At 44.8% G+C, this 13,981-nt stretch overlaps 1 protein-coding gene across 15 annotated transcripts in view; it reads left to right on the top strand.

Moving 5' to 3' along the window:
- Positions 1–3,414: 3,414 nt before the first annotated feature.
- The window catches only part of CADPS2 (calcium dependent secretion activator 2), a 318,019-nt gene continuing 307,452 nt past the window's right edge, over positions 3,415–13,981 (top strand). For all 15 annotated transcript variants that reach the window (XM_074168769.1, XM_074168768.1, XM_074168766.1 and 12 more), the window contains exon 1: positions 3,415–3,738. In XM_074168769.1, the coding sequence (XP_074024870.1) occupies positions 3,415–3,738 (324 nt within the window). The remainder of the gene's footprint in view (positions 3,739–13,981) is intronic.

The following is a 13,981-nucleotide window of genomic DNA, read 5'->3' as shown; positions in this document are numbered from 1 at the left end:
GTGGATGTCATTTATCTTGACTTCAGCCAGGCTTTTTAGACTATCTCCCATAACATCCTCATAGACAAATTGGTGAAGTGTGGGCTAGATAAATGGGCAGTGGACCGAAAACTGACTGAGCTGTCTGACCCAGAGAGCTGTGATCAGCAGCACAAAGATCACCTGGAGACCAGTCATTAGGGGTGTACCCAGGGATTGATACTGGGACCAATACCATTTAACATCTCCGTTAATGACCTGGATTGGTGGAACAAAGCACACTCTCTGACAAACTCTCCTGTTTGTAGACAACATGAACTTGGGAGGAGTGGTTGACACACCAGGTCATTGTGTTGCTGTTCAGAGAGACCTCGGCAGGCTGGAGAAAATATCAAACCGTAATCTCAAGTTCAACAAAGGGAAGCGCAAAGCCCTGCACCTGGAGATGAAACACCCCATGCACCAGTACAGGCCGGGGGCTGACTGACAGGAAAGCAGCTTTGCGGAAAGATTTAGGTCCTGGTGTACACCAAGCCCAACACAAGCCAGCAATGTGCTCTTGCCACAATAAAGGCTGATAGCCTCCTGGGCTGCATTAGGATGAGTGTTGCCAGCAGGTCAAAGGTGTGATCCCTCCCTTCTCCTCAGCACTGGTGAGGCCACATCTGGAGTACTGGGTCCATTCCTGGGCTCTGCAACATAGAGGGACATGGACATACTGGAGCAAGCAAAATGTCAGGGAAGTGATTAATGACTTGGAGCATGTGAGCTCCATGTGGAGAGGCTGAGAGAGCTGGGATTGTTCAATGTGGAGAAGAGAAGGCTCAAGGGAGTCTTATCAATGTATATAAATACCTGATGGAAGGGAGTAAAGAACACAGAGCCAGACTTTTCTCAGTGGTACCCAGGGAAGGACAAGAAGTAATGGGCACAAAATGAAATACAGGAAATTAATTCCATTTAAACATAAGAAAAAGCTTTTTTACTGTGAGAGTGGTCAAACACCGGCACAGGTTGCCCAGAGAGAATGTGGAGTCTCCATCCCTGCAGATATTCCAAAACTGACTGGACTCAGCCTTGGGCAACCTGCTCGAGGTGACCCTGCTCTGGAGGTTGGACTAGACGATCTCAGGAGGTCCGTGCCAATCTCAACAACTCTGTGATTCTGTTATGAAGCATGAAGGAAAATAAGAGCTGTCTTCCCTCCAAAACAGTGCAGGCAGCTAATGGAGCAAACATAATCTTTTCTAGAAAGAAGAGCAGTGTAATCTTATGTATGATAACAGGATCATCCTGGCCTTAACGCAGCACTAGTTGTCAGATGACGCTGCTGGACTGAGCATTACGTTTTAAAATGTTTGGGAACTGACTGTTTTGAAGTTTCAGAGAGTTCATACCCCAGTTGGCGCTTCGCATATCTTTGGTGGCAAATCTTTTACAATGTTACTTCATTTTTATTTGCCATAAGAATGAGAACAAGTTATATCAGAAGGCACTCACAAATCTCAGTGCACATTGTATTCATCTTAGTGAAAAAGTAGTTTACAGTAACCAGTTCCATATTTTTTATGGGACTACCTCTTATCTACTACAGGACTAGCACTACTTGCGATGATACACCGGGAACACAAGCACTGACATGTGACAGGTGATGGAGGTACCTACAAAAAATGGCCTTAGCAGTTCCTGCACTAAGGAAATGTGACCAGAGATGTTCAATGGGTTGACATTCATACTTTTCCCTGATTGCCTTTCTGCATTTCACAGGTTTTGCCTACTATTATCAGTTAATGTTAAGGACACGAGCCAACCATATAAATAACCCACCTATTTTTATATGACTGCTACACTTAGGACTGAAACTTCCAAGAAAGCCAGTGTGTTTGTCAGCATGGCTCTCCCTCAGCGCTCCACCTCATCCTTCTGGTAGAGATCCAGAGGCAAAACCAAGACTCCTGATGCTTAATAGTGCCATCTAGCTAATAGCTGTGGCCCGCAGCAGGACTCATGTCACCTTCTGAAAGCTGGTTCACTCAGGAGATAACTGCTGGCTTTAAAGATCCTTTCCTAAATTTCCTACTGGAGGACTAGGCACTTCAAAATATTGGTAATGGACTAGAGCCTTTTACCACTCTAAATCCAGCTCATACAGTGAGAACTGGGCAGGCTTTCTGAGCTTTTCCAGTTTCCATTCAGGGCTTTGAAAACTTGCCGCTGCTAATGAGCAGAGGCCTAGACTGGTGTGGGCATAGCCTCAATTGCCATCGTCTTAAAGCAGCGTTCAGGGACACCGCCTTTCTGTGAGCCAGTCCATCCCTCCAGCCTTTGTCCTCCTGACCCCTGGTCCTTCCCTGTTCAGTAGTTCCCACGTTCTCCCTGGGTGTGCGGGGAAGAAGAGAAGGATGTGTTGATCCACATGAAATCTGATGTGTCTTCCCTCCCTGGGCCTGCCTTTGCAGGAGGCCCTAATCAGACTCCAGAAATTGAGCTTTCACGTGGTGAAGCCTTTCTTATTTCATTTTAGAGAGTGATAGTGGTGGGCTTTCATATGTTTCTCACAGCCCTAACTGTGAAGATAATCATTGTGAATATGAACCTGGCTGGATCCGCAGATGGCCTGGAACAACGATTTCAGAGATGTGAACTACCTATTTGTGGCAGCAGGCTCCCAACAGAGGTATCCTGCGAGAGCAATGCACACTTCAGCATCAGCTCACTCCCCACCTCAGAAAGACACGGTTTCGGCGGCTTCTTTTTTCTGGGGTCATTTGAGATGCCTGTTTTTTCCCCCCACACTGTACGGCAGAGGATGCCAGCGAGCTCGGAGGTCGGTGAGCCGAGACGAGGACACAGCCCACTACTCTCCCCCCCCCCCCCCCAGCACGGAGTCCCCCCGTGTGTCTGAGCCGGCCGGCGAGCGGCGGGCGGGTTTCTCCCACGGTGGCCCCGGGACGCGGGGCGGGACGCGGGGCAGGGCGCAGGCGGGCCAGCCCCCGGCAGGGCAGCCGAGCCGCTGAGGCGGCGGTAAGGGCTTTCCCGGCCGGCAGTTGCCTTCCTCGCTAGGAGCAGGGCAGCCGAGCCGAGCCCAGCCGTGCCGTGCCGTGGTGAGCCGAGCCGGGTTAGGTGCCTCCCCGGCCCGGCCACCTGCGGGCCGCCGCCCCCCACCCCGCCGGGGCGGGCGGAGGTGTTAGCCCAGCCCCGGTCCCGGCCCCGCCTCCGCCGGGAGCCGCTCGGAGCAATTCCCACGGCAACCCAGGCTCGACCCCCCCCTTCTCCTTCCCAAACCCCGCCTTCCCTCCCCGCCCCTCTGCTCCCGCCCGCCGCCCGCCGCTCCGCTCGGAAACAGTCCGTGTGTAAACTCGACGTGTCCGGAAAGGTGCGCGCCGCTCCCCGCCTCGCTCCGCGCCCGGCCGCGGGGCGCCTCCGCCGAGCGCGATGCTGGACCCTTCCTCCAGCGAGGAGGACTCCGATGAGGTGCTGGAAGAGGAGCGGCGGGACCTGCTGGTGGCGGCAGGCGGTGGCTCGCCGCGCTCGCTGCCGCCGCCGGCCCGGGAGCCGCGGGGCAGGGAGGCCGGTGGGGCGCGGGCGGCCAGCCCCAGCCCCTCGGTGCTGAGCGAGGGCCGGGAGGAGCAGGAGCGCCTGCAGCGAGAGGAGCGGGAGAAGCGGCTCCGGCTGCAGCTCTACGTCTTCATCGCCAGGTGCATCGCCCACCCCTTCAACGCCAAGCAGCCCACCGACATGGCCCGCCGGCAGCAGAAGGTGAGACCCCCGCCTTCCCCCCCCCCCCGCCTCCCGCCCCCAATCCCGCTGCCGTCCTGCCCCGCCGACCCCCCGGACCCCGCCGGGCCGTCCCGTCGCCGCCCGCGAGCGCCGCCGCTGCCGGGCTCCGGCCCGCAACAGGTTGGGGCGGGCGCTGGGCGGGGTGGGGGAGCCCCCGCCGCACCGGCAGCGTTCGGGCAGGGTGTCGCAAAGCTGGAGTTCCAGCGAGGCTTCTCCAAACCGGCACGTTTGCCTAGAAATCCATCAGTCACCCCGGGGTGAAGTCTTTTTAAGTTCTTAGGGCCGCGCTTGAAGTCGCGGTGGGAAGGGGACGGGAGCGCGGGGGGCGGGCGGCGGGGCCGTTCTGCGGTGGAAGATGCTCCTGCTCCACGGCGCTGCGTGGTGGATGGAGTTAAACCTCCCAGAGGTGCCTCCTGCAAACTGTGTTCCGACCATCTGTGCCCAACTCCAGCGAATTCAGCCGTAATACGGAGTTGAACGGGAAAACTATTTTGTTTCATTAATTATTGAGGTCTCTCTGTACAACGAAACAATCAACATGCGTGTTTGTGATGAGAATGGCCTTCTAGTGAAGGCTGACCAAAATTATTCTCTACATCTTGTACATCAGAGACAAGCTCTTGAGAATTGGCAGGTATGCGGTAGGTATTCATGCTGTAATGGTGCTTATTCTCTCTTGAGTTATTGAATAGGTGGAATACTTAAAGTTTTGAACCAAGGTGCTGCATTTCCATATAACCCCTTAAAAGCTCAGTTTTTGAAATGTTTGGTCTAAAACAATTCGTGTGTCTCCTTTTATTTATTTATTTTTTACTTTCAGTTCGGTAAAACAAACAAACGAACCCAAATCAAAACAGAAAAGAAACAAAAACCAAAACCCAACGCTTCCACATCACTTTCCAGAGGGATAGAGATAGGACACAGAAAATAATTCAGTCCCACTTGGCTTTTTATGATCTCGGTGCTTTCATATCTCTAATGGTTTGTAAAATCCAATACTAAATGTTTTGGGGTGTCTGAATTATGCCTGCTATATGCTTAGTGGATTATCTGAGAAGTTAACATGGCAGTAATAATAAGATTATTTCTGGAAGAACATTTTGTTTTTATTAAGTGTTAGATACTTAAACTGTGAAGCCGGTATAAAGACATCTTGTAACAGGAAGCCAGAGAAAATCTGGCAAAATGAGAATTTTCACCGCTCCACTGAGGACTCCTCACCCCAAACGAGTCATCACAGAAATGATATTTTGAAGGGACATCTGGAGGTCATCTAAGTGTGACTTACCACTGGACAAAGCCAAAGCTGACCTGATGTGGTGTTGATATCAGTCTAGGTTCAAGCAGGAGGCTCAGAAGCCTCCAGAGGTGCGCTCCCACAGCCCACCTGTGTGACCTGTTCCAGTGCTGCATTGCCCTCCTCTTGATGAGATTTTCCTAACCAGCTTTCAAGTTACAACTGGTGCCCATCAGCTGCAGAAGATACTGAACATTTAGAAGTCATCACTGATCTCAGTCACTAAGTATAAGAACTGTGTTTTAAAAATAACTACAGTATTAGTTTTTTTTATTAATAAGATGCGTGAAAAGAGATTACTGATGTGCAGCAAATACAGAAATACAACAGTTATGGATTTAACATAACCAATGAAAGGATGGATTGACAGAATTGACTTGATACCTAAAATTAAATGTTACTCTTGCTAATCAGTGTTTTTAATCGAACTCTGACTCTTGGTTTAACTACTATATGTAGAAGGATTTTTGTCATGATGAGGAATGTAGCTGTAGAACAAGGATGATTTGTCTTTTGCTGGTCAGGAACTAGTGTTTTTAAGACATAACACAATAATTATTTCTAGGAGTTGCACTTCTCTCTAGAAGTAATGAAATGTACATAAACATCCTTCCTCTTCTTTGACAATTTGATATATTACCCAACAAATTACTGAATACAGGGTAGCAGAACTGGTCCTGAGTTCTGAGAGTTCAGAAAACCTGCTTTGATAGTTCAGAATGGCTGAGAGCTGTACTGAAGAGCCCTCTTTTGTGTCTTCTAGTAAGACACTTTTGGATGTGTGATAGCTGGACTCATATTCCATAGGGTAAAAATCTGTCTGATTTCCTGAATGGATTTTCTCGCTGCCCGGATAAGATGCGGATGTGCACTGTCACTTAATCTCTTGCTCTTTTGCTTCACATCTGACTTCTGTTATGTGGCTGGCTGTTGCAAGCTGGACTGAGATTCCTTACCTGTGTTAATTGACTGGCGCCGTTAACTACCACGTGCCCTGTCCGTGATCAATGGAGAAGTGATCCAAGGTGCGGTTTCAAACCAGAACCTGTGATGGGCTGTGGTTCCAGCTCCCAGCCCAGTCTGCCCGTCTCTGGTTGTGCGCTCTTCGTAATGCTTTTGCACCAGCAGTCTTTCTGATAACCTAAGAATAGTATCCACCCTGCTTGAGAGCAGAAGTAATTTGCTCTTTCTGCCAGTTCATTTGGCATATTGCTGAGCAAATATTGCAGAATGCAGTTTCCTTCCTTTTTTTTTAATGTGGAACATATTATCCAGTAAGGGAATGAGATGGAATTCACATATCAAATATCCTCAATTGCATTGTAACATCAGTAAGGAAATAGTTTACAATATGACTGGCTTCTTATGTTCCTGCTTCAGTATCAGATTAAAATGTACTATATGGTATCTTGAACCCATCATACTTAATGGACTGAGTTATACTAAGTAATGTAAAGAATTTTAAATGCAGGCAGTGTTTCACTCCTCTGTTGTCCATTCTCATCCTTCTTTTCACTAAGTAAAATTAGCTCGGCTCTACTGTGGTAGATAAGATTAATTAAAAATAAAATCAAACTTGAAGAAAAAAAAAGAATAATTCACCAGAGTCCATCAACTCTGCTAACTTGCTTTTAATGCCAAATTCAATGTAATTTAGCAATGTGCTGAAACACATACTTTTATAATCTGGCTGCATTTCTTTTTTTAATCTGTAGGATATGTGGTAGAAATACTTATCTTTAACTGTTTGGAGTTAGTTGGTGAACTGCTATTACATCCTGTCTTATTTTGGTTCCTGGTAGATTTGTGGTGGAGAAGGAAGAATAAGCTAGTATTGGAGATGTGGAACTGAAGCATGGCGTGATTTTTCAAGGTGAGGTAGCAGATTCTGACAAAGATGGAGTTAGTTCTACAAAGCAGAGTGAATATGTACTTAGCAACATATTTTCAATAGATATTTATGGACATTTGGTCATGTTTTTTCCGAACTTTTGGAGAAATATTAATGCATCAATGCATTACATGTCATGCTTTTATCAAGCAAGGTTTGTCTGTCCCTGGTTTAAAGAGACTTTGTCACTTTTTTGTAGTTTCTACTTCTTTTGATGCTCTCTGGATACTCTGGAACATATTTCAGCATTTTTTCTTTTTCTGCCTCTCCATTCCTCTTCCCTTCTAGTCCAGCAAAAGAGAATAGTTAACTAATCCCATTCCTCTTCCTTCTCCCACCCCAGCCAAACTGAATCTCAAACCAGCAGATTCAGTTTGTCCTCAGAATGGGATTTAGGAGGTGAAAAGAAACGCATTCCCTGCGTGGCTGCCCTCTGTCAAGGGAGAGTGGTGTATGTGAAGATATGCAGAGTCGGTGGTTAGATGATGGCCCTGGTGACTGTGGTGTATACTAATCAGTTGTACACTTGCATATATGTACATAGTCAGTTTACTCAGGGAGTATGTGCCAAAGGCAGGTTCTGTATCTGGGAGGTGAATCAGAGTTAAAGTTTCTGGGGAAGGCAGGGACAGTGAAGTGTTTTGCACTACTACACTAACAAAAAAGGTGTTCAGTCAGGGTTTTACCTTCCTCAGCATTTTAAATTTTACTTTAGTAATTGAATGGTCTCATGGTAGAAACCAAAGACTGGGGGAGAAATAACACTTCTATGCTAAGCAGGATTTCCTAATGCATGAAAGGCTTAGTACATCAAAGCTGATAATTCAAGTCTTGCTTTCATAGGTGTTAAGTAGCAGAAGTAATTGAACTGGCTGTTTAGAAATCGTAACTAAATGAGTTTACTTCCTGAATACATGCTGGCCTGTTTTCCTTCTATTTCTTCTCTCCACCTGTTCAATCATGAGGATATCAAAAACATTGAATTCTAGTTAGTACTCAAAAGATGGAGTGGTACTATTCAGTAATTTATTTTCATCTGAACCCCATGAGTTTGTTCTTTCCTGTTTCTTGGACTTTACCTCTAAGGGAGAGATTTGTAATGATCCGTGTCCACTAAATAACTTTATCAGGAAAACACTGGTTACAGGGATAGACTTAATTATCTGGAGCACAGTTTTATTCTCAATGTCTTTATTTCTCCTGCCCCAAACCCCACTTTGCCTTTCTTTTGAGCTGGTGATGTGTATCTACTTATTTGTTGGCTGAGCATGTTTTGGGGAAAAAAAAATTGTCTCTTGACTTCTGAATCTCCTTCATCAGATGCTGTTTTCTCCACTGCTAAGGTAGCAAGGAGAGTACATCCAAAGCCATTGTTGCCAGTGACAAAATTCAGAGGAAGAGCTTATCTATAGAACTTGGCCATCTGGTCAAAATTCTGCTAAAGAGCTTTCTAGGAAGACTTCTTCCATTTCTACCTTCAGAATTTCCTTTACAATTTTCAATTTTTTTGTGTGTGAAGTGTTTCAGAAAGTAATTTTAAATTGCGTTTATTCAACTCGTTGTTTTTCCCCATCACAAACACCTTGATAACACCTTGTCATGATGCTCTAAGCTGCGTGTATTTTGTTTTCAGTCAAATAAGTATAGAGTATTTTGGTAAATCCTGTCAAAGCCCATTAAGATGGTGACCTACACAGCTCTATATATGTTGAGACAAGATTATTGGCAAACAGATCTTTTCATCCCAGTTAGAAATTGCTCTTTGGGGAAGTTTTCTTGCCTGCAGTTGGAAAGTTGCTCACAATGGGCAATTGAGTGAACCATGGCTGAAGAAATACTGAAGGGTGATGAGAGAAGCAGAGCCTTCTAGTCACCAACGCCACTTCAGAAATGACAATCCATCAGAGTTTTGTTTTAATCTTTAACTGCTCTGCAGCTCCTGCCAGCTCAAGCATTGATCATTGTGGCTTGGCCAAAAGCTAGGCAATGGACTGGGAAAATAAGGCTTTGGCAAACAGCTGTGTAATGAAGGGGACGTGTAAGGACAGTCTGCAAAGGTTACTGTACTGAAAAATTCATTAGTCTCTCTTGCTTGCTTGTTTTCTTTTCCCTGCCTATTTTACCCATACTTGCGTTTGAAATTTGTTTATTTTCAAATTATTATTTGAGGGGACTATTTTAATTTTTTTTTTTTTTTTCATAATGAATGATCTCAGGTTGTTTCTGTCACTCACGCTGTTTGACAAGTGTGTTAACTCTGTTGGCAAATATCCCATTTAAAGTGCTTGAGGAAGACTACTTAATTAGTTTTTTCTACAGGGGAGCTGACAGGAAGGGAGTTTGAAGAATCAGTTGACTGTTTCCATCTCTGCAGGAACGGTATGGGGGAATTAGCTGGCTGGGTCGCCTTGCATTTCTCACCCTTTGCAGGCAGTTGTTATTCTCGCATTATATTTTGTATATCTGAACCACTGGGAATTGGTGACAGAGAAGCAGAAATACCACATCAGCTCATCTTGTCCTTATAACTTTCTCTGACATCATCTGAGAAACACACTCATTGCTGCAGCAGAAGAACAAAGCTGGTGAAAATACTCTTTTCCCCTCCAAACAGTATTCCTTTCCCTGCATCTGGAGGGAGGCAACATACCAAAATATTTGCTACCCCTTACTGTCTTTAACTGTATAATATTGCAGGATCAGAAAGTACTTGTTTGCTAATTGACTGTTCACTGAATTATGTATTTCTGTAACAGCAAATTTACCATTTCCCTTCTTCCTCCCCCATGCACGCTTGTTGTCCCCAGTTCATGTTTGGGGACACTACTAACCAGTCACCTCTCCATTTCCATGCTGCTTATTAGTTTTGTCTCTTTCTGGCTTTGCACTATTTCACGGAATCACGGAATTGTTAGAGTTGGAAGGGACCTTCTAGAGATCATCTAGCCCAACTACCCTGCCAAAGCAGGATTGTCCAGAGCACAGTACTCGGGACTGCATCCAGGCGGGTCTTTAAGATCTCCAGAGAAGGGGACTCCCTGGGCAGCCTGTTCCAGGGCTCTGTCACCCTCACAGTAAAGAAGTTCTTCCTCATATTTGAGTGGAACTTCCTATGTTCCAGCTTGTGCCCGTTGCCCCTCGTCCTGTCACTGGGAACCACTGAAAAGAGTCCGGCTCCATCCTCCCTCAAACCACCCTTTAGATATTTATAAGCATTAATTAGGTCTCCCCTCAGCCTTCTCTTCCTCCCTCGCTCCCCAGCAGGCAGCGCCAAGGCTGAGCGAGTACCCAGACCAACATCTTGGCACAGCCTACCATCTTCCCCTGGCTTCTCCTCACGTTTCTCGCCTAATCCCATGGGTTGGTGAATATCATCCTAAAGTTGCTTTTGGTATATATTGTTTTGCTTTTTTTAGTGTACCTCTGTATTTGTGTTCTACTTCTGTTATACCTGTTTCCTTTTTGTGCATAGCTGTCTCCTACTTTGCTGCCTTAACACATCCCTCTCTCCTGCTGCTTCCCTTTAATTTGTATGCTTGCTGGAACTGGGAAGCTAATAGCTCAGGGACAAAACTTGCTTCCCATTTATCAACCCAAGAGGTGTCTGTGGGGAAGATGGGATGATGTGTTGTCTTCTGGGGGAGTGCTTGGCTCTCCTCTCCGAATTGAAGGGTGTGTGTTGGGATGCCCAGGCTCTGTGCCTTGACTCTGGCCCTATATTTAGTTGTGCTGAGCCCCAGTCAGTATATTACTCAGTCTGAACTGGGTGCCAGGCTCTGAGGTTTTTAAAACTTCTAATCTTCAAGTCTCTTTTCATATAGTTTGTTTGGCACAGTCGTTGCAAAGATGCCTCCTATGTTTCTTTCCAACTTATTCCTCTTGCTGATGGCTGTGGCATGCACAGGTCGCCTACTCGATCTTCTCCTTGGTTTTTAGCTATTGCCATTGAGGAAGGGAGGCAGGGAGAGGAACAGCATCTGCTGAACTCCTGTTCCCTTTGCCTGGTGCCTGTCTCCAGTGCCCACTTCTGCCTGGAAGTGCTGGCACCAAATTGACAGCAGCCCAGTTCTTGTGCATTGCGGTGGATTCCCCCAGGTTCCAGAATAGCAGCTGTGAAAAGGCAGTTTTCAGTTTGTTGCTGTGTGGGGGGAAACTCTGAGCAGCAGGAGAGGCAGAGTGTTTGCATGTGGGTACCAGGCTGCATCAGCTTAGGTTTGCGTTTTGAAGGTTATTTTCACAGCCATAAGCGTTGAAGGCTTTTCATTTTTTGTTTAAAATTCTCTAGAAGTTGATGGTACTTGCCCAAAAGAATTTATTTCTGGTTCTTATTTATTTTGCAGTGAGGAGATAAAGCATATGCTTCTCTTCAAGTGTGATTACTTGTATGCATAAGTTTAAGAATGTTCTTGAGTGTTTTCCTGTCAGGAAGAGGAAAAGCATTAATTAACAGCATTGTGAAGAAAGAACAGAGCTACAGTGAGTACTACTTTAACTTCTTTGACCTGGTGAAGAAAAATTAGAAGAAGAACAGGAGATTGTACAAGAATTTTTCTCCAGCTCTTCTCTCCATTTTTCTCTCATGCATTAATTATTCATTTATGTTCAAATGTCTTGGCTGTGGGGTTTGGGAAATAGAGGCCGGCAGCTTCTGTTTAATGAAAGTGCTGGAGGGGTACTCTGAGTGATAGTGTAGACACACAAAAAAATAATCCTTACGATAGTCCTTTGAATAGACTTGTTTGGGCCACAGACAAGGACATGGAGGAAAGGACAAAGCTCAGACAGGGTATAAATGAGATCTCCAAAGAGATGGCATACATCTACAAAGATTAGGGGAGAAATGGAAGCAGCAATGGAGAGTTTCATGGACTGAGTTGAAGGTATTGAGAAAGTACATGGAACTGAATTAATTTTGGAGTAGAGGAACAGCAAGGACAGTGACAAAGAGGAATGAATTTGTAGCAGAGAAATCCACTGGTCGTGAGAGTTACGCTTTTCAGTATGAAACAGAAATGAAGGAGGAATATCTTGGGGATAAGAGTTTGCAAGAAAGGTATTGGGCTAGGAAAAAGAGATAAGGATTAGGCTGGAAAAAAGTGCATAGTCTCAATATCCATGTCATTGTAATACAGAATAGCAAGGGCAAAAAGCTGGTAAGAAACTTTGCGCTCAGAGTCCACGGAAATGAGAGTGGTAGGATATAGCGCATTGGGGAAAACAGTGTTTTCATGGTCTCAGATTTTTTCCTGCAGAAGGCTGCAGTCGGTTTATGTGTTAGGTTTTTCTTACAGTGGATTTATGACTTTTCTTTAAAAAAAACCCAAACAAAACAAAAAAAAAAAACCAGCCCACCACCCCACTTCGAGGCAGTCTACGCAGAGTATTTTTCTTGCTGGCTTTTTCTGGGGAGCATCCCCAATTTGTGCCTATTGCTTATGCGTTCCTTCATATATTTCTAAGTTATGTATTCTGAGGCCTTGTATCAAGGTACTGGTGGCTGTTTCTTGTTCAAAAGTGTTCTACGAATGTTTCGCCATTCCAACTTTAATACATCAAATATGCATTAGTGCTCAAATATTAATATTGACCAGTTCTTGGTGTGGGGTTTTTTTTATCTCTTTATGGATGGAGCATAAGCAAAGAAAATAAATAAAAATAAAGTGCTTTTTTTGGTATAGATCTGACATTAAATCATCTTAGCGGTCAGTTCCTCTCGGAGTCTCTCTTCCTTCCTACAATGTCATTAAAAGGCAGAGGTTTTTTCAGTCTCTTACCAGTGGGAATTGAAGAGCAATGAATAGCAGTGTTATTTGGACATGGAAGTTAACAAAATCAATTAGAATTATTTTTTGTAGTAATCTAGATTCAGCTTGTGGTGGCTTAACACCAAATGCAGTATCATTCTCGTAACCACGTGTATGCTACAAACGGTGGAGCTTCTGTGCTAGTACGTGGTTAGGAAGTAATCAGAAGCATCTTGCCTTAAATATTCTGTGATAGAAATTCTACCAATCTTGTTTATATGGTTTTGGGTTCTTTTCAGCATGCTTTGGCTCTCAAAATCAATTACTTTAAACATATTACTTGACATTTTTCAGGCTAACTCTTATAGTTGTCTTTCTCTGCTTTCCAAGTTTTTAAGTACCCTTACTTAGTGCTTCCAGGCTTTTTTCTGTGATAATAAATGTTAAAAACTGACTAGCTATGTTTTGTGTGTATAAGCCTTCTGTTTTACCAGTTGGAATATAAAAAACCCAAACATCCTATAAAGGTAATTGAGAATTATGAGGCCTGGCAGCCTGTGGATATCTAGATATATTTTGCTCATGTGTTGCTGAGAAGGAAATAAATGAAGAATGTCATTCTTAACGGTGTAATCTAAAGGTGATCTACTCGGTCTTCACGTCAATCACCCACTAGTAGCAGATTATGTAGGTATTTTTGTGCACAGCTCTCATCCAAAGACCCTGTCTTTCAGGTGGTTAGTACCTCATAGGACCACTGTTATAGCGAGAGGAAGATTTGTTTGTCAGCCTCTCACAGGCTGGGGCGGGGAATTTTTAAGACCTCTCTACTTTCTAAGTTGCAAGGAAGGAGAGTGGTGCACTGTGAACAGGGCTGGGTATTTTCAGTGGTCTTTGCTTGGCCCATCTTCAAATTTGCATTCGAGCAACTGTATTACAACAGCCTTCCTGATGCTTTCATACAACTTGCTATCTGTAGATGAAAAGCATCATGTAAGAACGAGAAGTATTTATTTAAAATGGCAACAGATTTGCTCAGATTTTCACTAAACTGCTAGCTGGTTTATGTTCTGGATATTTCAACTCTAATAGATTATTAACACATTAATTTGCTAACCACAGTTGTTAGACAGAACTCAGTCTGAAACGGCCTTCAAGAGGTCACAGAAGAAGTGATTAAAATCAGTAAACTGGCTAAAGCCTCCATACATGACCCTCTTGCTGTACTACAAGCTGTATCTGTTACAAGTGCACTTAATTATGCAGAGGAGCACACAAGGGAAGGAGACT

Source organism: Numenius arquata, chromosome 2 (genome assembly GCF_964106895.1).
Source record: "Numenius arquata chromosome 2, bNumArq3.hap1.1, whole genome shotgun sequence".
NCBI lineage: Eukaryota > Metazoa > Chordata > Aves > Charadriiformes > Scolopacidae > Numenius > Numenius arquata.
This window is presented reverse-complemented; position numbering and strand designations above follow the sequence as displayed.